Source organism: Notothenia rossii, assembly GCF_949606895.1.
Source record: "Notothenia rossii genome assembly, chromosome: 7".
Lineage (NCBI taxonomy): Eukaryota > Metazoa > Chordata > Actinopteri > Perciformes > Nototheniidae > Notothenia > Notothenia rossii.
Window position 1 is genome coordinate 73,090,394 of NC_136905.1, and position 23,536 is coordinate 73,113,929.

Consider the following 23,536-nt stretch of genomic DNA (forward strand, 5'->3'; position numbering starts at 1 on the left):
AGCTAAATGTGAACCGCTAGCTAACATGAGTTTAATGACGACAGTAGTGGTGCTGTAAACCTAGCTGTTAAATTCCTCCTCCGAAACATTTGCTATGTTAACTCTGTAAGAGATATAGTATTATGTATTTGCTATATAACAACGTGAAGCCAGCTGTCTATCTCCATTACATTGTTCATGTGTAAGGCAACTGCGCCACACTGGGTGGGGAAGATAAAACTGAGCTATTAATAATGAAAAAAACGATGAAGGTGCTCAGTGTTCGCTTTAAATGTGACACTGACTAACTTGTTCGCAGTTAAATATTCTTTGCAATGCTACTGTAGAAATAAAATTATAAAACCAAATAATTTCAGTGACACAGCAGCAAATGGGATAGTGCCACGACAAATGACATCACTAAAGACAAAAACCAAATAAACTATTTAACCTTAAAATGCAATTAGTAAACAATGTTGAATTCACATTTTAGCAATGATTGATATTGATAACGCACAGTTGCTAGTGGTTGAAAGGTGACTGGGACACACTACTAATAATAACACAGTCCCCAATTTAAAAAGAACAAGCTTTAAAATCTTAGACTTTCTAAGAGAATGAATCCTTTGTAATAACAGCGAGTCATGTTGTTTGCTCATCTTGGGGATCTATCATGTGAACCAGGGTGAGTCAATGAACACAGTATGTTCAGTTCCCTCCAGGCACAATTAATCCTGAGCTTTAGAGCCACTTTCCTTCCTAATGGTTTATGAGGGCTGCTGAACCTTGATCCCTTGATAACACATATGACCAGCCTCTGGGTCTGAGCCTGTAGGTTTTGGATTCCCAGCCTGGGATTCACTGCCCCAGCCTTGCACCAAGAATACTGTTGCTGCAATGCAGAGAGTGTGATTTATTTTCCCTTATTCAATGACCTCACTTGTAAAGAAGGGTGGGGACATAAATGGCTGGACATCGGATTGCACTGTCATCCTGCAGCAACATGGCTAATTGTACACTGATGAACTTAACTGTTTAGTTTCTGAACAATTAGCAACAGAGTATTATTGATAGCCTGGCCTTTGAGCAATCAAGTTTCAAGTTCCTTATTATCCTTGGCACTTAAATTACTTAAGTTACTTAATTGGCAATGAAAATCTTGGATCTCAGCATTGCTCCAACCATGCTCATTGCATATGTAGGCCTATAGGAAAGAAAGACAAATCATGCATTTAAAAGCAAAATGAGAATGTAAAGGGCTAGAATATAAAAATATAAAAGGTAGTTATTTTTGTTGTTTGTTCTTCACACAGAGGATGTTGGAGATGAAGGAGAGGAGGAGAAGGAGTGCATCACTTATAACATCAGCACTGACATCCACTATGGGATAAAGTCCAACAGGTAAATGATGCATCAAATGTCCCAAACAAAGGTCTTCTTTTTTAAACCATGCATTTGTATGTAATTTCCTCAGGAATAACTTAACTATACCACCCTTTATTAATAAACCTGTACTCAAATGAATAAACTCAATACGTTAACTGTAAAACACTCCTTTTCCAAATGTTTTACTCTGAATCGCACTTTTCTCCCCCGCAGCTTGGCTTTCATCAAGAGGGCATTTGTCATTGATGCAGACAAGCCCATATCAACCCAGGTTCGAGTTCTGACCCTGAGTGAGGATTCTCCCTACGAGACGCTCCACTCTTTCATCAGCAATGCTGTTGCTCCTTTCTTCAAGTCCTACATCCGCGAGTCTGGCAAGGCAGACAGGTAATCCTCACAGCATGTTTTCTATTTTGAATAAAACATTGATCTGTTAAACTACATCACAAACTCTGAAAGGAGGAGTGGAGTTACATTAATGGGGAATTAATCTGTGCAATCATCTCTGTCATTCCCCTCCAGAGATGGGGATAAGATGGCTCCCTCAGTGGAGAAAAAGATTGCAGAGCTGGAGATGGGCCTTCTCCACCTGCAGCAGAACATTGAGATTCCTGAGATAAGCCTGCTTATCCATCCCATCATTACAAACATCGCTAAGCAGTTCTATGAGCGTGGGGAGAAGCCCAAGGTGACTGACTTTGGCGACAAGGTGGAGGACCCAACCTTTCTCAACCAGCTGCAATCTGGAGTCAACCGCTGGATCAGGGAGATCCAAAAGGTAAGAGGCTTTCTGATACATCCATCTGAATCTTCATAAAATAACAGGTACATGGACAAAGTTTATTGTCTTAAACTCATGACTGGGTTTCTTTGTCTGCTTCGCCCACTTATTTGTCAGGTGACAAAGCTCGACCGCGACCCAGCTTCAGGCACAGCTTTACAGGAGATCAGTTTCTGGCTGAATCTGGAGAGAGCCCTCAACAGGATCCAGGAGAAGAGAGAGAGCCCAGAGGTTCTGCTCACACTGGACATCCTCAAACACGGCAAACGTTTCCATGCTACCGTCAGCTTTGACACTGACACTGGTGAGTAACAACATGCCAAAACAAATGTTTCCATGTCTTTTTTTGCTGGCTGTTGCAGGCTTTTTTTTATAGAGTATAAATAATAGTTTGACCTGTCTTTACCTCTCACAGGTCTGAAACAAGCTGTTGAAACAGTGAATGACTACAATCCTCTGATGAAGGACTTCCCGCTCAATGACCTGCTCTCAGCTTCTGAGCTTGATAAGATCCGCCAGGCTCTGATGGCCATATTCACTCACTTGAAAAAGATCAGGAACACCAAGTACCCCATCCAGAGAGCACTGCGCCTAGTAGAGGCCATCTCCAGGGACTTGAGCTCCCAGCTCCTCAAGGTGTTGGGCACCAGGAAGCTCATGCATGTTGCCTATGAGGAATTTGAAAAGGTTGGTGAACTAAAAGCTATCTATTTTACCCCTAGAGTACACTCTTAATTTAGCTACTCAAAAATTAGGCCTCTTTCTAAATGATCTTTAAACTTCTGTGTGCAGGTGATGGTGGCCTGCTTCGAGGTCTTCCAGACCTGGGAGGATGAGTATGAGAAACTGCAGGTGCTTCTGAGGGACATCGTGAAGAGAAAGAGAGAGGAGAACCTGAAGATGGTGTGGCGTTTGAGCCCAGCTCACAGGAAGCTCCAGTCACGTCTGGATCACATGAGACGCTTCAGGAGGCAGCACGAGCAGCTGAGGGCTGTCATCGTCCGTGTGCTGAGGCCTCAGGTAGAGTACCATCAGATCCTTAAATGGCCAAGTTGAACTGACCAGCATTTCTTGACATTATTTATTTAATTTGGTCCTCTGTAATGGTTTCTTCTTGCACATACCAAGGATACAAATACATAAATCATACATTGACTTTCAAACAAATTGAATCCACAAAACATTACTCTGACAATATAGGAATTCATATCATATCTGGTCCAATTTTAGATTTTGATGAATAATTAGTTTTCCCCTTTTGATCCCCAGGTTTCTGCCTTGCCACAACATGCCCCTGGAGAGACCGTTGAGCCTCAGGATATGAAGGTAGCTGGAGTTCTCTTTGATGCTGCCGACGCCAATGCCATCGAGGAGGTCAACCTGGCATACGAGAATGTCAAAGAGGTCGATGGTCTGGATGTGTCTAAGGAAGGCATGGAAGCCTGGGAAGCCGCCATGAAGCGCTATGACGAACGCATCGATCGCGTTGAGACCCGTATCACTGCACGCCTGCGTGATCAGCTGGGAACAGCCAAGAACGCCAACGAGATGTTCCGCATCTTCTCCCGCTTCAATGCTCTCTTTGTGCGTCCCCACATCCGTGGTGCCATCCGGGAGTACCAGACGCAGCTCATCCAGCGTGTGAAGGATGACATTGAGTCACTGCATGACAAGTTCAAAGTGCAGTACCCTCAGAGCCAGGCCTGCAAGATGAGCCACGTCCGAGACCTGCCGCCTGTGTCTGGCTCCATCATCTGGGCCAAGCAGATCGACCGTCAGCTGACCGCTTATATGAAGAGAGTGGAGGATGTTCTGGGAAAAGGCTGGGAGAACCACGTGGAGGGGCTGAAGCTGAAGCAGGATGGAGATAGCTTCAGGGCTAAACTCAACACTCAAGAGATATTTGATGACTGGGCTCGCAAGGTATGAAGCTGTTCTAGGACTTAATTTCATTTAAACATGTTGTAGTTATTGCCTGACGCATTGCATGTGTTCTCTTTTTCTGTCTTGTTAAATATTTGGAACTCTTTTCTTTGTAAATCAGGTGCAGCAGCGTAACCTTGGTGTGTCTGGCCGCATCTTCACAATTGAGAGCACTCGAGCCCGCGGACGCACCGGAAACATGCTCAAGCTTAAAGTCAACTTCCTCCCAGAGATCATCACCTTGTCCAAAGAGGTCCGCAATCTCAAGTGGTTGAGCTTCCGTGTTCCTTTGGCAATCGTCAACAAAGCCCACCAAGCCAACCAGCTGTACCCGTTCGCCATCTCTTTGATCGAGAGCGTGCGCACCTACGAGCGCACCTGTGAGAAGGTAGAGGAGAGGTCCTCCATCTGCCTGCTGGTGGCTGGCCTTAAGAAGGAGGTTCAGGTTCTCGTGACTGAAGGCATCACTCTGGTCTGGGAGTCCTACAAGCTGGATCCTTATGTTCAGAGGCTGGCTGAGACCGTCTTCAACTTCCAGGAGAAGGTCAGTGTCAATTTAAAATAGTTACATTCATAACAGACTTTCATTATTGTCATTTTAGCATGAAACAAGCTTTTGTGTATGTGGCCCAAACAGTCCTTCTGATGGTTTTCTTCTGCTTTATGATGTTTCCAGGTGGATGACCTTTTGCTGATTGAGGAGAAAATCGATCTTGAGGTCCGCTCTTTGGACACTTGCATGTTCGAGAACAAGACCTTCTCTGAAATCCTCAACAGAGTCCAGAAGGCTGTGGACGACCTCAATCTGCACTCCTACTCCAACCTGCCCATCTGGGTCAACAAGCTCGACATTGAGGTTGGCACCCCAAAGCTATACAAGGATATTTGAATTATTTGTTTAGCATTTGAACATTGCAGTGAACATTTTCAAACTTTTGAGTTGGTCTGAATGGTTTTCAAACAGGATTTTTGGTTTCTCTCTTCATAGATTGAACGTGTCCTAGGAGTACGACTGCAGGCTGGCCTTAAGGCCTGGACCCAGGTGCTCCGTGGCCAGGTAGAGGACAAAGCTGATGTGGACATGGACACAGAGGCTCCTCAAATGAGCCACAAACCTGGAGGGGAGCCCAAGATCAAGGTAGTTATTGTGACTAGTGATTCTGTGTTGCCTCATGCCGTGTTTTGTTTTATAAAAATATATTTCTCATAAAACCTGGACACGGCATACTATATTTAACAACAAACTATTCTTCCCTTTTACCAGAATGTGATCCATGAGCTGAGGATCACTAACCAGGTGATCTACCTGAACCCTCCGATTGAAGACTGTCGCTACAAGCTCTACCAGGAAATGTTTTCCTGGAAGATGGTCATCCTTTCTCTTCCCAGAATTCAGAGCCAGAGATACCAGGTACTGATAGGGCTGGGAATCCCAGTGCAGAAAGCTGTGATAAGAAAGTATGTCTGTGGTGTGTAAACATATACACAAGCTTTTTCTAAAGAAATGATCTACAAAACATCAAATATGATATATTTTATTTCAAGCTTGACATATGGAGAGACCTATGAGTGTTTTTGTCACATTGTGTTGTTAATTTGATCTAAACAAATCTGTCCTTCTTCGCCAGGTGGGAGTCCACTACGAGCTGTCAGAAGAGGAGAAGTTCTACAGAAATGCCCTGACCAGGATGCCGGATGGCCCTGCAGCATTAGAGGAGGCCTACAATGCAGTCGAAGACATTGTCAGTGAGGTGGAGCAGTATGTCAAGGTAAGAGTCCTCTACAATCGGTTACTTTTCAGCTTTGTCGTTCATGTATATGTGTTTTTTTGTGAGTGTACATCTCTTCTTTGTCGTCCCTGTTCAGGTTTGGCTGCAGTACCAGTGCTTGTGGGACATGCAAGCGGAGAACATCTACAACCGTCTGGGTGAAGACCTCACTAAGTGGCAGGCCTTGCTGGTGCAGATCCGCAAAGCACGTGCAACATTTGACAACGCTGAGACAAGGAAAGACTTTGGACCTGCTGTCATTGACTATGGCAAGGTAATAATGAATGGCAGTTTTCTTTTTTAAGTGTTTCTCAAATGATATCCTAGTTAGTGTTAAGGTTCTATTACATGAAACAGTCTTCAATACATGTTAGACCCATTTTGATTTAACTTTATTTTAAGGAAAGTTGAATGGGTGCTTAAAAATGATCAAATACAAATGTTAAAATAACATCAATTTATTACATTTCTTATTTTCTTAACAGTGTTACAATTAGCAATCCCTTTTGTTTGACTTTGGGCTGTTATTAAATGTTCGTATTTGTCCCTGATAACAGGTCCAGTCCAAGGTTAACTTGAAGTACGACTCCTGGCACAAAGAAGTGCTCAGCAAGTTCGGCCAGATGCTTGGCCAAAACATGGCGGACTTCCATTCTCAGATCTCCAAGGTAATGCATAATATGTATAAACATATTTCTGAGCAGCTTGGTAACAATATTCAATTAACTAGACATTCATCTAATTACTATTCTGTTTCTGTTTCCCAAATAGTCCCGTCAAGAACTGGAGCAGCATTCTGTGGACACGGCTAGCACCTCAGATGCTGTCAACTTCATAACATTTGTGCAGACTCTGAAGCGCAAGATCAAACAGTTTGAGAAAAACGTGGATGTAAGTACTTAAAAAAGTTCACTGTCCTTTCTTTTTATTCTGTTGTAGCACTGCATGCTATAAGACAAACAGGGTCGTTATCAGTTTCCCTCTTTTTCCACCTAGTTATTCCGTAATGGACAGCGTTTGCTGGAGAAGCAGAGATTCCAGTTCCCGCCATCTTGGCTCTACATTGACAACATCGAAGGTGAATGGGGAGCCTTCAGTGACATAATGAAGCGCAAGGATACTGCCATCCAGCAGCAGGTGGCCAACCTGCAGCTGAAGATCGTCCAGGAGGACAAAGCTGTGGAGAACCGCACCACTGACTTGCTCAGTGAATGGGAGAAGACCAAACCAGTTACTGTAAGAGAAATTCAATCATCAAGTTTGTACTTTCTGCACGAGCTAAAGCAGTCAAAACCTTTTTCTGTTGATGCCTAACTGGTTATCTGTTTCTCCAGGGTAACCTGCGTCCAGAGGAGGCACTTCAGTCCCTGACGATCTATGAGGGCAACTTTGGCCGTCTGAAGGTTGAAAGGGAGAAGTGTGCCCGAGCCAAAGAAGCCCTGGAGCTCACCGACACGGGCCTGCTCAGCGGCAGTGAAGAGAGGGTGCAGGTAATGACAGCAAACAATCGCATAAAAAGCATTTTAAATCACAGAAGTAACGGGCGGGATATATCTCTTAGACACTTATTTGGAAAAGGAAGTATGTCAGACCTACTGTTCCCAAATTATAGCCCTTTACCTTCATCTGATGCCCAAACGTTTTTTTAATACGCGTGTCTTTTTGTTATTGTGACTGACTTACAGGTGGCACTAGAGGAGCTGCATGACCTGAAGGAGGTTTGGTCCGAGCTGTCAAAGGTCTGGGAGCAGATCGACCAGATGAAAGAGCAGCCATGGGTCTCTGTACAGCCTCGCAAGGTAACAAATCCACAATAATCCGTAAGATAATTTTATTTGTGAAATTCTCAGCATATAACGATCCTTGTGTTGGTGTTCGGTGTTTGTAGCTTCGTCAGAGTCTGGATGGTCTTCTGAACCAACTGAAGAACTTCCAAGCAAGACTGAGACAGTATGCCTCATACGAGTTTGTCCAGAGGCTGCTTAAGGGATACTTGAAGGTTAGAAAGCTACTCTTTTCCTTATTAGGCCCACATATTGATGCACAACAAAACATAAAAGTTGTTTTTTAAACTTCATACCAACTCTTTTATCTGACTAGGTCAACATGTTGGTGATTGAGCTGAAATCCGAGGCTCTGAAGGACCGCCACTGGAAGCAGCTGATGAAGCGTTTGCATGTAAACTGGGTCCCGTCAGAGCTGACGCTGGGACAGGTCTGGGATGTGGATCTGCAGAGGAATGAGATGGTGGTGAAGGACGTTCTCCTGGTAGCCCAGGGAGAGATGGCGTTGGAAGAGTTCCTCAAACAGGTGAAGATGGAGGGGCCTTAAGAAATGATGCTGTTTGTTTTCTTCATCTTTCAATGATGATTTAAAATAAGGGATGGGTGCTAAAAATGTTTCAAAATGTTCCATTACATACAAATAAACACATCTTCATAACATTGTAGGCCCTTTTTCCAACCCCGTCATACATCACTTTGTCTTTGTTTGCAACTTCTTATAATATTTTTTTTTTCGGCCTAAGATCCGTGAAGTGTGGAACTCGTATGAGCTGGACCTGGTGAACTACCAGAACAAGTGTCGTCTGATCAGAGGCTGGGATGATCTGTTCAACAAGGTCAAAGAACACATTAACAGCGTGTCGGCCATGAAGTTGTCTCCATACTACAAGGTAAACAGAAATCCATGCCGAGTTAATGAAGACAGTTTTACATTATGATGTTTTCAGAACTGAATGAACACTGTGCTCTTATCCCTTTTGACTTCCAGGTGTTTGAGGAAGATGCCCTGAGCTGGGAGGACAAGCTGAACCGCATCATGGCTCTGTTCGACGTTTGGATTGACGTTCAGCGTCGCTGGGTCTATCTGGAAGGCATCTTCACCGGCAGTGCTGACATCAAACATCTGCTGCCTGTAGAAACCCAGAGATTCCAGAGGTAAATAAAAACAAGAATTTATTTGTGAATTGTAAATATATTTTTACCAGAACTTACCAACACATCTGTTTATTCTACAGTATCAGCACAGAGTTCTTGGCGCTGATGAAGAAGGTGACCAAGTCTCCTTTGGTGATGGATGTGCTGAACATACAGGGAGTGCAGCGGTCTCTGGAGCGACTGGCTGACCTTCTGGGGAAAATCCAGAAAGCCCTCGGAGAATACCTGGAGAGAGAACGATCCTCATTCCCCAGGTAAGACGATGGAAGTGGAAAAAGGACTGCATTGTTTTCATTGTGAATTTAAACACAAGCATTAGTTGGGTTTCATTTATACACTCATTCATTAACTATCCTAAATTGTTCAATCACACTCTTTTTGTTTCCAGGTTCTACTTTGTGGGAGACGAGGACTTGCTTGAAATCATCGGAAACAGCAAGAATGTGGCCAAGCTGCAGAAGCACTTCAAGAAGATGTTTGCTGGCGTTTCCAGCATCCTGCTCAACGAGGACAACACTGTGGTGCTGGGAATCTCCTCCCGCGAGGGTGAGGAGATAAACTACAAGACACCGGTCAACCTCGTTGAGCACCCAAAGATCAACGATTGGCTGACGCTGGTGGAGAAGGAGATGAGGGTGACGCTGGCCAAGCTGCTGGCCGAGTCTGTCACAGAGGTCACATCCTTCAACAAGGGTTCAACCATTGACCTAAGCCAGTACATCTCCTGGATTGATAGTTACCAGGTCGGTATTGAGAGCATTTATTCAACATATTGAACATGTTACTCAGGCAACTAGACATGTTTATATTTATATCTGTACAGTGGGCTAATTCATTGATTGATACACACTTACTTATCCATTTATCTGTATCACTCCACAGGCCCAGCTGGTGGTCCTGTCCACTCAGATCGCCTGGTCTGAGAACATTGATTCTGCCTTGACTTCTATCTCTGGAGGTGGGGACAGCAATGTCATGGAGGTGGTGCTGTCAAACGTTCAGGCCACCCTCAACGTGTTGGCTGACACCGTGCTGATGGAGCAGCCACCACTCCGCAGGAGGAAACTGGAGCACCTGGTCAGTGGGAATCTTTTAGGGTACGTTTCTTTTCATCGAGAAAGTGTCTACAATTCTTCTTTTGCTCCACTCTAGATCACTGAGCTGGTGCACCAACGAGATGTGACTAGGACTCTGATCAAGAACAAGATTGACCACCCGAAGTCTTTCGAATGGCTCAGCCAGATGCGCTTCTATTTCGATCCGAAGCAGACAGATGTCCTGCAACAGCTGTCCATTCAGATGGCCAATGCCAAGTTCAACTATGGATTTGAGTACTTAGGTGTACAGGACAAGCTGGTCCAAACCCCTCTGACCGACCGCTGCTATCTCACCATGACCCAGGCTCTGGAGGCCCGCCTTGGAGGCTCACCATTTGGTATTACATTAATTTTGTAGTTCATAGTATACGAGTAATAAGATTTATAGAAATTCACAGGTTTACATATAAAATGATCAACTACTGTACACTCTCTTCTCCTTTCATCCAGGTCCTGCTGGCACAGGAAAGACTGAGTCAGTGAAAGCTCTGGGTCACCAGCTGGGTCGCTTTGTCCTGGTCTTCAACTGTGATGAGACCTTTGACTTCCAGGTAAATAAATACACACATACGTTTCATTTGTAGGATATTTTATAAACAAGACAACAACATACCATAAGCGATAGTCCTTTTTATAGGATGTTGCTGTTCCTCATACTGTATGGTCTGATTTAACTCATCTATTCTGTTGACATCCTCTTTGTTAGGCCATGGGTCGTATCTTCGTGGGTCTGTGCCAGGTGGGAGCATGGGGCTGCTTCGACGAGTTCAATCGTCTGGAAGAGAGAATGCTCTCTGCCGTGTCCCAGCAGGTCCAGTACATCCAGGTGGCCCTGAGAGAGCACAGCAACCCCAACAGAGACAGGAGTATGTATATGTATAACATAACTATTCACATGTTAATTATGTCAACTTGACACAAATATGTAGTTCAATTAAAAGATAAAGTGATGACATTTTAAGATCGAAATGGATGTAAACTCAAACTTGACGGGTTATGACATCAGAACTGTATTGTAAATAAGTACCTATCTGTCACTTCTCAGGTGTACCAGTCACCACGGAGCTCCTGAACAAGCAGGTGAAGGTGAGCGCAGAGATGGCCATCTTCATCACCATGAACCCGGGCTACGCTGGCCGCTCCAACCTGCCTGACAATCTGAAGAAGCTGTTCCGCAGTTTGGCCATGACCAAGCCCGACCGCCAGCTCATCGCCCAGGTCATGCTTTACTCTCAAGGTTTCCGCACGGCCGAGACCCTCGCCAAGAAGATCGTGCCCTTCTTCAAGTATGTACTTTTTAAGACATGTTTATGGTTTGAGAGATTTATTGAGATCTTTCTTTCTGACTTTATTCCATCCCTCTATTTCAGGCTTTGTGATGAGCAGCTGTCATCCCAGAGTCATTACGATTTCGGACTCCGAGCTCTTAAGAGCGTGCTGATCAGTGCTGGAAATGTCAAGCGTGAGCGCATCCAGAAGATCAAAAGAGAGAAGTTTGAGCGAGGCGAAGTCGTTGATGAGAATGAAATTGCTGAGAACCTTCCTGAACAGGAGGTATAGCAAATGATTATTATTTTTCTTTTTTTTAAAGTTCTATTCCTGTATTGATCTTTGACTGGTTGTTTTTAGAATCCAGTTAGAAATATGAGTCTGTTTCCCTTCTTTAGATCCTTATACAGAGTGTGTGTGAGACCATGGTTCCCAAGCTGGTGGCGGAGGACATCCCTCTGCTCTTCAGTCTCCTGTCAGATGTCTTCCCTGGAGTCCAGTACCACCGCGGAGAGATGAACGCTCTAAGGGAAGAGCTGAAGAAAGTCTGTGCAGAGATGTATCTCACATATGGAGACGGTGACGATGTGGGCAGCAATTGGGTGGAGAAGGTATGCAGCCATGCCATGTCCTAGAGACAGAAAAGTCTGTTGGCTACATGACTAGTATTCAAGGTCCTTGCATAGAAAGCAGTCACTCTGATTTTCTGAAACCTTTTCTTTCGTACCTTTCCAGGTGCTCCAGCTCTTCCAGATCACACAGATCAACCACGGTTTGATGATGGTGGGACCTTCTGGCAGTGGAAAGACCATGGCATGGAGGGTGCTGCTCAAAGCCCTGGAGAGGCTGGAGGGTATTGAGGGCGTGGCCCACATCATCGACCCCAAGGCCATCAGTAAAGATCACCTGTATGGAACCCTGGACCCCAACACCCGTGAATGGACTGATGGCTTGTTCACTCACATCCTCAGAAAGTGAGTCCGTAAACACTTTTTTTTAAGGGGAGTGAATCAATCAGATCATTCATCTTTCTAAATTGTGATTGTGGTTTTACATTTTTTTTCTTTAAATTTCAGGATCATTGACAATGTTCGAGGGGAACTGCAAAAGCGTCAATGGATCATCTTCGACGGCGATGTTGACCCTGAGTGGGTTGAAAATCTTAACTCAGTCCTGGATGACAACAAGCTGCTCACCCTTCCCAACGGAGAGCGTCTCAGCTTGCCCCCAAATGTAAGAGCAAAACACTTTGCTGTTTCTGTTTTTGTCTCTTTATAGTCTAAGCTGGTTAAAACCTGCTGTATAAACCCTGACTTCCCTTTCTCCAGGTGCGTGTAATGTTTGAGGTGCAGGACCTGAAGTATGCCACCCTGGCCACTGTGTCTCGCTGTGGTATGGTCTGGTTCAGTGAGGATGTCCTCAGCACCGACATGGTCTTCAACCACTTCCTGGCTCGCATACGCAGCATCCCATTGGACGAGGGAGAGGATGAAGCTCATCGCCAGAGGAAGGGCACAGAAGACGAGGAGGAGACTGCTTCTCCGATGTTGCAGGTAGTTATATAGAAGGAAAGGAAAATAGCAGCAGTTCATTTAAGAAGAATGTTTTCTGACAGTTCTTCTTTGCTGTTATTTCTACACCAGATTCAGCGTGATTCGGCAGCCATCCTGCAGCCTTACTTCACATCCACAGGCCTGGTGATCAAGGCCTTAGAGCATGCCTCCAAGATGGAGCACATCATGGACTTCACCCGCCTGCGCTGCATGGGTTCGCTGTTCTCAATGCTGCACCAGGCCTGCCGTAATGTGGCACTTTACAACAACAATCACCCGGACTTCCCCATGCCCATTGAGCAGCTGGAGAGATACATGCAGGTAATGTTTGCTCTTCATACAACTAAAAGGGGCATACATGTCTTATTGCTGTTATATCAACTTTGAGCTTAGAAGCTGATACCTGTTGTGGCATCATCTCTCTACAGAGGTATCTGATCTACGCTGTGCTGTGGTCCTTCTCTGGAGACGGAAGATTGAAGATGAGGGCTGAGCTTGGAGAATACATCCGTCGTATCACCACTGTGCCCCTCCCATCGGCCCCCAATGTCCCCATTATTGACTACGAGGTAAAGCCACTTGGTGTTAAACAGCATTTAGATTGTTGTCTTGAGGAAATTTGAAAATAGAAATGTGATTCTCTGCATAGCAAACCTAAACTACTGCAATCCTGTGTTTCCTGTATAACCATTGGCTAATTGTCTTTGTGTTGTGCAGGTCTGCATCTCGGGTGAATGGCAGTCCTGGCAGGGCAAGGTGCCTCAGATTGAGGTAGAGACCCACAAGGTGGCCTCACCCGATGTCGTGGTTCCCACTCTAGACACTGTCCGTCACGAGGCTTTGCTTTACACATGGCTGGCAGAACACAAACCGCTGGTGCTGTGTGGACCTCCCGGCTCTGGAAAGACCATGACTCTGTTCTGCGCCCTCAGAGCTTTGCCTGATATGGAGGTAAGGGACTGGATAAAAATCTGTTTAACCCGACATCCTAACTGATTCAATATATGAGGTTTAATACTTTTCCCTCGCTACATTCTTTATTTCCAGAAAGCTCCTTCATACCCGTGCATTTCATAATTGTTGCTAATGTTCCTTTACTCTCTACCAGGTTGTGGGTCTGAACTTCTCCAGTGCCACCACCCCAGAGCTTCTCCTGAAGACCTTTGATCATTATTGCGAGTACCGCCGTACCCCCAACGGTGTCGTCCTCGCCCCGATCCAGCTCGGCAAGTGGCTGGTGCTGTTCTGTGATGAGATCAATCTGCCAGATATGGACAAGTACGGCACACAGAGAGTCATCTCTTTCCTCAGACAGGTATGATCCATTGTTTCAAAACTGCAGTTATACTTTGTGTTGTTGCAATTTGCAGCAAAAACCTTTATAGTATATGAAACTGTTGTAGCATAAGATTTGTTATCCCTTCTTGTATATTAAAGGCTCCCTGGTTGTGTTTTCTTTGCAGATGGTGGAACATGGAGGTTTCTATCGTACCTCAGACCAGACCTGGGTGAAATTGGAGAGGATCCAGTTTGTTGGAGCCTGTAATCCTCCAACTGACCCTGGCAGAAAGCCTCTCACACACAGGTACAGTATCCAGAGTTCTTAGAACAGTGATTGATTTGATACCATGACTAAAAGAAACAAATAAAACGAATGATAACTTACGGTGGCATGTTGTGGTGTGCTGTTTCCAGGTTCCTGCGTCACGTTCCTGTGGTGTACGTGGACTATCCCGGCCCGTCCTCTCTAACCCAGATTTATGGAACCTTCAACCGCGCCATGCTGCGCCTCATCCCCTCTCTGCGTACCTATGCTGAGCCTCTTACTTCTGCTATGGTGGAATTCTACACCATGTCTCAGGTAAAGGCGGTTACTGAATATCTGTTTGCACAGAAGTTTACTAAATAGTGTCCAAGGATATGAGTATACAAAAGATAAAACGTTTTTTTCTTTAAATCACACTTTTACAAATTTGCATTCCATATTTCTATCTTCTTTCCCTTCAGGAGCGATTCACCCAGGACACCCAACCTCACTACATCTACTCTCCCAGAGAGATGACCCGCTGGGTGAGGGGTATCTTCGAGGCCCTGCGGCCACTTGAAACTCTTCCTGTGGAGGGGCTGATTCGCATCTGGGCCCATGAAGCTCTCCGACTCTTCCAGGACAGGTGAGAGCATGTTTCTATTCTCATCTAATGTTTTAAGGGAATCTATAAGTTTGTTTGTTGTTAAGTTGGTTTGCTCATTGGTTTGTATTTGGTATGCTCAACTGATTATCTGATAAAGTTCAACTTAAAGAAATGCTTGAGTACATTTGGTGATAACTGGCTCATCGTTAACCTTTTCCCAGGCTCGTTGATGACGAAGAGAGAAGGTGGACGGATGAAAACATCAACATGGTTGCTCTCAAACACTTCCCCAACATTGATAAGGAGAAGGGTCTCAACAGGCCTATCCTCTACAGCAACTGGCTCTCCAAGGTAAACCTGAAACGGTTTCAACATAACCTACTGTGATATTCCTCCTGCAGTATTAATGCTGAGATATTGAACGTTGACCTTAAGTCTTTAGCAGCTACATTTGAACTGAGTATGGTTTGTGGGTGCAGGATTACATCCCAGTGGAACAGGAGGAGCTGAGGGATTATGTGAAGGCTCGTCTGAAGGTCTTCTATGAAGAAGAGCTGGACGTCCCTCTGGTGCTCTTCAATGAAGTGCTGGATCACGTCCTCAGAATTGACCGGTAAGTAACAGCCGCCAAACTGATGGACTGCTCGTATTGTCTTAGGCTACAAGTATTAACATCTAAAATGATTGTTTTGGTTTCAATTTTTTTTCCTCTTTCAGAATCTTCCGTCAGCCTCAGGGTCATCTCCTGTTGATCGGTGTGAGTGGAGCAGGAAAGACAACTCTGTCCCGCTTTGTAGCCTGGATGAACGGACTTAGTGTGTACCAGATCAAGGTTGGTGAAACATATGAAGATAATTCAAGCCCTATCACTACACTCGTGTGTTTCTGCATTTATTGATGTTTGTTTGTGTTTGTTTGTTTACAGGTTCACAGGAAATACACAGGAGAGGACTTTGATGAGGACCTTCGTACAGTGCTGCGTCGCTCAGGATGTAAGAACGAGAAGATTGCCTTCATCATGGATGAGTCCAACGTGTTGGATTCTGGTTTCCTTGAGAGGATGAACACACTGCTGGCCAACGGAGAGGTAACCATCAAGATCTGTTGTCCATCAGTACAGCTCAATGGGGAAAGCAAATTGAGTTCTGTGCACATACGTTTTCTGTTTCCTAACATGATCATTTGACCTGTTCTTCGTAGGTTCCCGGGCTGTTTGAGGGAGATGAATATGCCACCCTGATGACTCAGTGTAAGGAGGGAGCCCAGAAGGAGGGCCTGATGCTGGACACACACGAGGAGCTGTACAAATGGTTCACCAGCCAAGTCATCAGGAACCTCCATGTTGTTTTCACCATGAACCCTTCATCAGAGGGCCTGAAGGACAGAGCTGCCACATCTCCTGCCCTCTTCAACAGGTACTGAGACACATGTTGAAGCATGAATTAACATGTTTTGTTGATGTTGTCTTTTCGGTTAAAAGAAGCTGAATATCAAATTAAATATTTTTGTTTTATTTCTCCCAACTATTCTGCAATTTAAAAAAAATTGTAATTCAGGAACTTAGATTATCCTTAACCTATTAGGTCTCCACCGGGTCTTAAGTCATAACCTCTTGATATACCAGAATCTGTTTTTTTTCTCATTTGACTCTTTTCCGTATGCAACAGATAAATACAGTGTTAAAATGAAGATATCTATTCTCAGCTAATTAAATATTTGTTTCTCTGTTAGGTGTGTGCTGAACTGGTTTGGAGACTGGTCCACAGAGGCTCTTTATCAGGTGGGTAAAGAGTTCACCAGCAAGATGGACCTGGAGAAACCAAACTGGAAGGTGCCGGACTACATGCCCGCCGTCTATGACAAACTGCCACAGACACCATCTCACCGCGAGGCTATCGTCAATGGCTGTGTGTTTGTTCACCAGACACTTCACCAGGTAGGGATGTTGACACGTCTGCAGTGGTGTTTAATGAGGCGATTGTGTTGTACACTTCATAATGTTGTTGTTATTAACTTTACACAGGCTAACAACCGCCTGGCTAAGCGAGGTGGCCACACGATGTCCATCACTCCTCGCCACTACCTGGACTTCATCAACCAGTATGCCAACCTTTTCAATGAGAAACGCAGCGAGCTGGAGGAACAGCAGATGCACCTCAACGTTGGTCTCCGCAAGATCAAGGAGACTGTCGATCAGGTGAAGTAAACTTTTTAGCGAATTTTATGTGCCAATTATATTTCACCTTTTTTCTCAAATTGACAGTTGTGGTGTCGTGTCTGTTGGTGGTTTTTTACCGGCTGCTTGCTAATGTTTGACACCATGAATATACGTGTGCCTCCTCATCAAGGTGGAGGAGCTCCGTCGTGACCTGAGAATCAAAAGCCAGGAGTTGGAGTCAAAGAACGCCGCTGCCAACGACAAGCTGAAGAAGATGGTCAAAGATCAGCAGGAGGCAGAAAAGAAAAAGGTACACAGTAAATAATATAACACTTACACCTTTTACAAAAAATAGAGGAAGAAACCCAAATCACAATAGAGGAATGAATTGTTCTTTTATAGACACACTCTCCCCTTGATTATGTTAACAGTGAGCCCTTGAGCCATTCTCATTTAGATGATATCAAACAATAACTCCTACACCGTTTCTATTATGATTCCAGGTGATGAGCCAGGAGATCCAGGAGTCTGTGTACAAGCAGCAGGAGAAGATCAAGGACAAACAGCTGAGTGTCAAAGAGGACTTGGACCAAGTGGAGCCGGCGGTCATTGAGTCTCAGAATGGTACACTGGTATTTTTACTCACAGCAGTTTTAAGTTGCATTGGATTTGATTTCTTAGAAAGAGTGCAACCCTCTCCTGCTGCAAATAATGGATTTGTATACCGTTTCCTTAACATTAGCTATATAAATGCACTGAAATATATTCTACATTACTGTTATGCCAAGATTGGTGGTCCATTTTGGGCTTGAGTTTATTGTTCAACCCTGTACAAAAAATGTTTGTATTACAAATAGACTTGATACACTATTTTGATAACTGATAAACCCTGACTTTTCCTGCAAATTCAACTGACATTCCTTTTGGAAAATAATCGTTAGTTATTTACAATGTCATCAAATACTCACTTATGGGCTTCGGGTTAACAACTCAATGTTTTCCTGCATCCTCCCTTCGTCACTGCCCCTCCCTTATCATAATCCACTTCCTTGTTTACCTGACGTCGATAGCTGTTAAGTCCATTAAGAAGCAGCACCTGGTGGAAGTACGTTCCATGGCCAATCCTCCCGCTCCCGTCAAGCTGGCCCTCGAGTCCATCTGCCTGCTGCTGGGAGAGAGCACCACCGACTGGAAGCAGATCCGTTCCATCATCATGAGGGAGAACTTCATCCCCACTATTGTTAACTTCTCTGCTGATGACATCAGGTGAAATAAGAAAACATGTATTCTGCCATTGTTCACTAAAGCTCTCTCCCTCTCTTGTCTTTTTTCTCTCTCTTCAACCTATATTCTCCCTTTCCTCTACTTCTTCTTTCAAACACTCCTCCTTCCACCCAACTAGCGGTGAACTCTATTAAGCGGCAGCACCTAGTAGAAGTGCGAGCTATGACCAATCCCCCAGCTGCAGTCAAGTTGACCATGGAGTGTATCTGCCTTTTGCTGGGCGAGGAGACCAGTGACTGGAAAAAAATCAGACAAGTTATTATCAGGGACAATTTCATCAGCAGCATAGTCAACTTTTCCTCTGAGGAAATGAGGTACCAGTGTCAGAACGTCCGTCTTTAATGGAAACTCAAATGATGTCAATCAGTATATTAATCACTTGGCACCTGTGGTTAGAATTTGATTGTATCCTTTTTGATTTAGCTGAATCACAAAATGAGCTGACGGTAACAACACTGCTGTGTTTGTGATTTGCATTTTGTCACATGGTGGATGGTAGAAATTGCACTTCTTCATCACCCCACTGAAAATCTTCAATAATCCTGTCCAATATTTCACATGTCAACATTTGCTGTGATTCCTCACCATTGATCACACACTACACCCTTTTTAATCTATGTGACATGCAGCTTTATTCTAACTTTTTGGACTTTTTTTTGACTTTATCCAGTGACACCATCCGTGAGAAGATGAAGAAGAATTACCTCTCCAACCCGACCTTCAACTATGACCATGTCAACAGGGCCTCTCTGGCCTGTGGGCCTATGGTGAAATGGGCGATCGCTCAGGTATAGGAGCCTCAACGATTTGAAACTGGACATAATAATTGGTTAAAGAGAGTTATCCTTTCATTGATGCTATGTTTCACCACTTCCTCAGCTTAACTATGCTGACATGCTGAAGCGTGTGGAGCCTCTGCGTAATGAACTGCAGAAGCTTGAGGATGACGCCACAGACAACAAGTCAAGGGCAGAAGAGGTGGAGCAGATGATCAGGGACCTGGAGTCTAGCATCGCTCGCTACAAGGAGGAGTACGCCGTCCTCATCTCAGAGGCTCAGGCCATCAAGGCCGACCTGGCTGCTGTCGAGTCCAAGGTAACTGTCATCAAACCTCATTTTTAAACTCAGATGTTTTGAATATGGCCCGTTCTACCCATTTCAACTGTTATTGTATACGTGTAATTGTATCCGTCTCATTGAATGTAGTTTAAATTAAAGAATCTTGCAGCAATCTTCTGAACTCTCGCTCTCTCCTCCCAGCTGAATCGCAGCACAGCCCTGCTGAAGAGTCTGTCAGCTGAGAGGGACCGCTGGGAGAAGACCAGCGAGACCTTCAAGAACCAGATGTCCACTATCGCTGGGGACTGTCTGCTCTCTGCAGCTTTCATTTCCTATGCTGGCTACTTTGAGCAACAGATGAGGCAGAACCTGTTCACTACTTGGTCTCACCACCTGCAGCAGGCCAACATCCAGGTAGTTAAACGTTCATACTCAAGGCCATGACACATACTAATCCTGGACTCTAGGCACACATATGTTGAAGACTTCACATTTTAAAAGCTTTAATCCTTCCCCCAGTTCCGTACTGATATTGCAAGAACTGAGTATCTGTCCAATGCTGACGAGAGGCTCCGCTGGCAAGCCAGCTCCCTCCCGGCTGATGACCTCTGCACTGAGAACGCCATCATGCTCAAGAGGTTCAACAGGTCAGTATCTTTCTCTTCTCCTGGCAATGTTTTTAGTTTGAATTACTGCTGTTTAAACACTTAACATCAATTATCCCTTCCATGCTGAGTCATTCTATACCATTTATCTTTTTAGGTACCCGCTTATCATTGATCCATCGGGCCAGGCCACAGAGTTCATCATGAATGAGTACAAAGACCGCAAGATCACCAGAACCAGTTTCCTGGACGATGCCTTCAGGAAGAATCTAGAGAGTGCCCTGCGTTTCGGAAACCCGCTGTTAGTCCAGGTATGAGCAGCTACTTAACAGTGCTAACATTTAAAACGTACTTTTCAAAGCCCTCATTATCATCAAGGCTTTGTCTATTTTCAGTAATGTATGTCTTTTTGGCTCTTAGGATGTGGAAAGTTACGACCCCATCCTGAACCCAGTGCTGAACAGAGAGGTCCGCAGGACTGGAGGACGTGTGCTCATCACCCTGGGAGACCAGGACATCGATCTGTCGCCTTCCTTTGTCATCTTCCTTTCTACAAGAGACCCAACTGTGAGTAGATTCAGCATCATGTTTCATCTATGGATAATGTTAGGCAGTATTTAAGTCTATCATTCAGGAAAAATATGCAATCATCCTGCAGTAAAATGATTGTATAAGGAAGTTAATCTGTGTTTTTGGTGTCTCTTGTGAATGCAGGTGGACTTCCCACCAGACTTGTGTTCTCGTGTTACATTTGTCAACTTCACTGTGACACGCAGCAGCCTTCAGAGTCAGTGTCTCAACGAGGTACTAAAGGCTGAGAGGCCTGATGTGGATGAGAAACGCTCTGACCTCCTCAAACTGCAGGGTAAGACAGAGAATGGCATTGTGCTCACATAATGACAGGGCACAGCTGAGACTGATGAACAATTACAGAGTTGCCAGTGGATAGAGACTTTAGCCATGGTGGACAAATAGTTTATTGAAGCACTAAATTCAATAATCAACTGTCCCTGTGTCTCTTGTAGGTGAGTTCCAGCTGCGTCTGCGTCAGCTGGAGAAATCACTGCTGCAGGCGCTCAATGAGGTTAAGGGCCGCATCCTTGATGACGACACCATCATCACCACACTGGAGAACTTGAAGAAAGAGGCAGCTGAGGTCACCAAGAAGGTGGAGGAGACGGATATCGTCATGGCGGAGGTGGAGGCAGTGTCACAGCAATACCTGTCCCTGTCCTCTGCCTGCAGCAGCATCTACTTCACCATGGAGTCTCTCAACCAGGTCGGGACACACCTTTTACCCACTTTATTTGTATTACATGCCGCCTCATTCCGACTTGAAAAAAACCTCCCACTAGCACCTTGCATCTATGTTAAGTGAGAAAGGTGCACAGGCAAAATGAATATGACGTTCTTATAAACCAGCCAATAACCATTTAATAAACAAACCCTTTTTTCTATCTTTCTCCAGATGCACTTCCTGTACCAGTACTCCCTTAACTTTTTCCTGGACACCTACCACACGGTGTTGTATGAGAACCCCAACCTCAAGGGCATCAGCGACCATACACAGAGACTCGAAGTCATCACCAAGGACCTCTTCCAGGTTTGTACCACACAATACTCTGTAGTACAATTGTAATAGACTTTTCTGTAATATCATTTTCTTATGCCTGGTTAATTTATTGATTTCTTTTCTACGTAGGTGGCATTCAACAGAGCAGCCAGAGGTATGCTGCACCTCGATCACATCACGTTCGCCATGCTGCTGGCTAAGATCAGCCTGAAGGGCATGCCCAAGTAAGCTGCCACTCATGTACTATTAGTAATATTAAATGAAAAATGTTTCTCAATAACACCAGACAACATAAAAACGTAATCTGTCTCTTTTCAGTGAGCCCCCATATGATGTGGAGTTCCAGCACTATCTGCGCGGTAAGGATATTGTTCTGACGGGAATGACGTTGCCCAAAGTGAAGGGTCTGACCTCTGAGCAGTGCGAGGCCATGGTCCGCCTCAGCCGCCTGCCGGAATTCAGCGACCTGGTGGACAAGGTTCAGGCTGATGAGGTGAGTATTTACATAGACCTTCCATCTGTTATCACACATATTGGGATAATTTAACTAAAGCTGTAAGAAGAATTCATCATTATTTCTTTCTTCTGTTACTACAGCAATTCTTCATGTGGATTGAGAGTAACACTCCAGATCTGGCTGTTCCTTATCTGTGGTCAGAGGAGAAGCAGGCCAGTGAGTATATAGACTTGTCTTATTGTGCAAATAATGCATGATCATTTGTATACCAATTTACTCACCCTGTGTGGCCTTTTTAAATCTTGAAGACAACTTTTCTCACCAAACCTTTTTACTTAGTAAGGTTTCAGCAACAATTAAAGTGGAAGTAGTGAGCATAAAACCAGATAAAGCAGACTTGGATTTTGGGTATTGGAAAAATTCCTTAAGACCAAGTGGATACTGATTTTAAATATTGATTGAATCTATATATATATATATTCTTTGTATACATGACATGCTCTAATCTGTAAATCACTCTCTGTTCAGCTCCCATTGGCCAGGCGGTGCACCAGCTGTTGCTGATTCAGGCTTTCCGCCCCGACCGTCTGCTGGCTATGTCCCACATCTTTGTCTCAAAGGTGCTGGGCGAGACCTTCATGAGCATCATTGAGCAGCCTCTCGACCTGGCTAACGTCATAGATAACGAGGTAGGCTCCAATATTTCGTCAATCATTTTCTCGGTCTTGTTGAATCTGTGGCTGACTTTCCTTCTCTTGTGTGTTTGTAGGTGAAGCCCAGCACTCCAGTGTTGATGTGTTCTGTACCAGGTTACGATGCCAGCGGCCTGGTCAGAGATCTGGCTGCTGAGGAGAACAAACAAATCACCTCCATCTCTATTGGTAAGGAAGGAATAAGATCATAGTCTTAAGACACAAATGAGATCCTCGGGTCAGAAGTTGAATGAGGATACACATGATTACATTCTCACACTGTCCACAGGTTCGGCCGAGGGCTTCAACAAGGCAGACCGAGACATCAACACTGCGGTTAAGTCTGGCAGGTGAGTAATGTTTGTTCTGTATATTTTCTTAGCATGCACACTTTGTTTTGTTATGCTGGTGTACTGACTGGTTCCGTGCTGCAGGTGGGTGATGTTGGAGAACGTGCACCTTGCCCCTGGATGGCTGATGCAGCTGGAGAAGAAGCTTCACTCCATGCAGCCTCATGCCAGCTTCAGGCTTTTCCTCACAATGGAGATCAACCCCAAGGTAAACCATGTCACTCATTAAAACATTCCATTATTAATTCATTCTCACTTCTAGCACCTGAGTTCCTTTCCACTGTCACTCTTCTAAGACTCAGTACTGTGCTTCCTCACCAGGTTCCAGTGAATCTGCTTCGTGCCGGTCGTATCTTCGTGTTTGAGCCTCCTCCTGGTGTCAAGGCCAACATGCTCAGAACCTTCAGCAACATCCCTGTGGCTCGCATGTGCAAGGTGACCTAATCTGGATTTACAAAAGCACACACTCACACCTAAAGTCTTGTCATTACCATCAATTCTGTCTGCGTTTGCTGCCTTAATGACTCTTT

The 23,536-nt window shown here is 44.7% G+C and overlaps 1 protein-coding gene across 1 annotated transcript in view; it reads left to right on the top strand.

Annotated features, from left to right (window-relative positions):
* Nucleotides 1-23,536, top strand: part of dync1h1 (dynein, cytoplasmic 1, heavy chain 1) — a 28,184-nt gene that overhangs the window by 371 nt on the left and 4,277 nt on the right. Inside the window, exons 2-69 of the mRNA XM_079691426.1 lie at nt 1,293-1,380; nt 1,579-1,752; nt 1,888-2,143; nt 2,264-2,450; nt 2,562-2,833; nt 2,939-3,166; nt 3,416-4,069; nt 4,191-4,613; nt 4,746-4,925; nt 5,058-5,207; nt 5,334-5,480; nt 5,698-5,838; nt 5,936-6,112; nt 6,396-6,506; nt 6,610-6,729; nt 6,835-7,074; nt 7,173-7,328; nt 7,524-7,637; nt 7,727-7,837; nt 7,939-8,148; nt 8,366-8,512; nt 8,611-8,777; nt 8,858-9,031; nt 9,166-9,520; nt 9,660-9,854; nt 9,930-10,212; nt 10,325-10,425; nt 10,581-10,740; nt 10,920-11,160; nt 11,245-11,428; nt 11,542-11,754; nt 11,879-12,117; nt 12,220-12,376; nt 12,472-12,696; nt 12,787-13,017; nt 13,125-13,265; nt 13,414-13,647; nt 13,805-14,011; nt 14,160-14,281; nt 14,392-14,557; nt 14,704-14,867; nt 15,050-15,179; nt 15,308-15,441; nt 15,546-15,660; nt 15,754-15,915; nt 16,029-16,243; nt 16,560-16,764; nt 16,852-17,025; nt 17,177-17,296; nt 17,490-17,610; nt 18,057-18,252; nt 18,941-19,058; nt 19,150-19,365; nt 19,531-19,743; nt 19,849-19,976; nt 20,092-20,245; nt 20,355-20,501; nt 20,649-20,799; nt 20,960-21,213; nt 21,403-21,537; nt 21,637-21,731; nt 21,826-22,000; nt 22,105-22,180; nt 22,493-22,653; nt 22,734-22,845; nt 22,946-23,006; nt 23,091-23,214; nt 23,328-23,441. Coding sequence (XP_079547552.1) covers nt 1,293-1,380; nt 1,579-1,752; nt 1,888-2,143; nt 2,264-2,450; nt 2,562-2,833; nt 2,939-3,166; nt 3,416-4,069; nt 4,191-4,613; nt 4,746-4,925; nt 5,058-5,207; nt 5,334-5,480; nt 5,698-5,838; nt 5,936-6,112; nt 6,396-6,506; nt 6,610-6,729; nt 6,835-7,074; nt 7,173-7,328; nt 7,524-7,637; nt 7,727-7,837; nt 7,939-8,148; nt 8,366-8,512; nt 8,611-8,777; nt 8,858-9,031; nt 9,166-9,520; nt 9,660-9,854; nt 9,930-10,212; nt 10,325-10,425; nt 10,581-10,740; nt 10,920-11,160; nt 11,245-11,428; nt 11,542-11,754; nt 11,879-12,117; nt 12,220-12,376; nt 12,472-12,696; nt 12,787-13,017; nt 13,125-13,265; nt 13,414-13,647; nt 13,805-14,011; nt 14,160-14,281; nt 14,392-14,557; nt 14,704-14,867; nt 15,050-15,179; nt 15,308-15,441; nt 15,546-15,660; nt 15,754-15,915; nt 16,029-16,243; nt 16,560-16,764; nt 16,852-17,025; nt 17,177-17,296; nt 17,490-17,610; nt 18,057-18,252; nt 18,941-19,058; nt 19,150-19,365; nt 19,531-19,743; nt 19,849-19,976; nt 20,092-20,245; nt 20,355-20,501; nt 20,649-20,799; nt 20,960-21,213; nt 21,403-21,537; nt 21,637-21,731; nt 21,826-22,000; nt 22,105-22,180; nt 22,493-22,653; nt 22,734-22,845; nt 22,946-23,006; nt 23,091-23,214; nt 23,328-23,441 — 12,251 coding nt within the window. The remainder of the gene's footprint in view (nt 1-1,292; nt 1,381-1,578; nt 1,753-1,887; nt 2,144-2,263; nt 2,451-2,561; nt 2,834-2,938; nt 3,167-3,415; nt 4,070-4,190; nt 4,614-4,745; nt 4,926-5,057; nt 5,208-5,333; nt 5,481-5,697; nt 5,839-5,935; nt 6,113-6,395; nt 6,507-6,609; nt 6,730-6,834; nt 7,075-7,172; nt 7,329-7,523; nt 7,638-7,726; nt 7,838-7,938; nt 8,149-8,365; nt 8,513-8,610; nt 8,778-8,857; nt 9,032-9,165; nt 9,521-9,659; nt 9,855-9,929; nt 10,213-10,324; nt 10,426-10,580; nt 10,741-10,919; nt 11,161-11,244; nt 11,429-11,541; nt 11,755-11,878; nt 12,118-12,219; nt 12,377-12,471; nt 12,697-12,786; nt 13,018-13,124; nt 13,266-13,413; nt 13,648-13,804; nt 14,012-14,159; nt 14,282-14,391; nt 14,558-14,703; nt 14,868-15,049; nt 15,180-15,307; nt 15,442-15,545; nt 15,661-15,753; nt 15,916-16,028; nt 16,244-16,559; nt 16,765-16,851; nt 17,026-17,176; nt 17,297-17,489; nt 17,611-18,056; nt 18,253-18,940; nt 19,059-19,149; nt 19,366-19,530; nt 19,744-19,848; nt 19,977-20,091; nt 20,246-20,354; nt 20,502-20,648; nt 20,800-20,959; nt 21,214-21,402; nt 21,538-21,636; nt 21,732-21,825; nt 22,001-22,104; nt 22,181-22,492; nt 22,654-22,733; nt 22,846-22,945; nt 23,007-23,090; nt 23,215-23,327; nt 23,442-23,536) is intronic.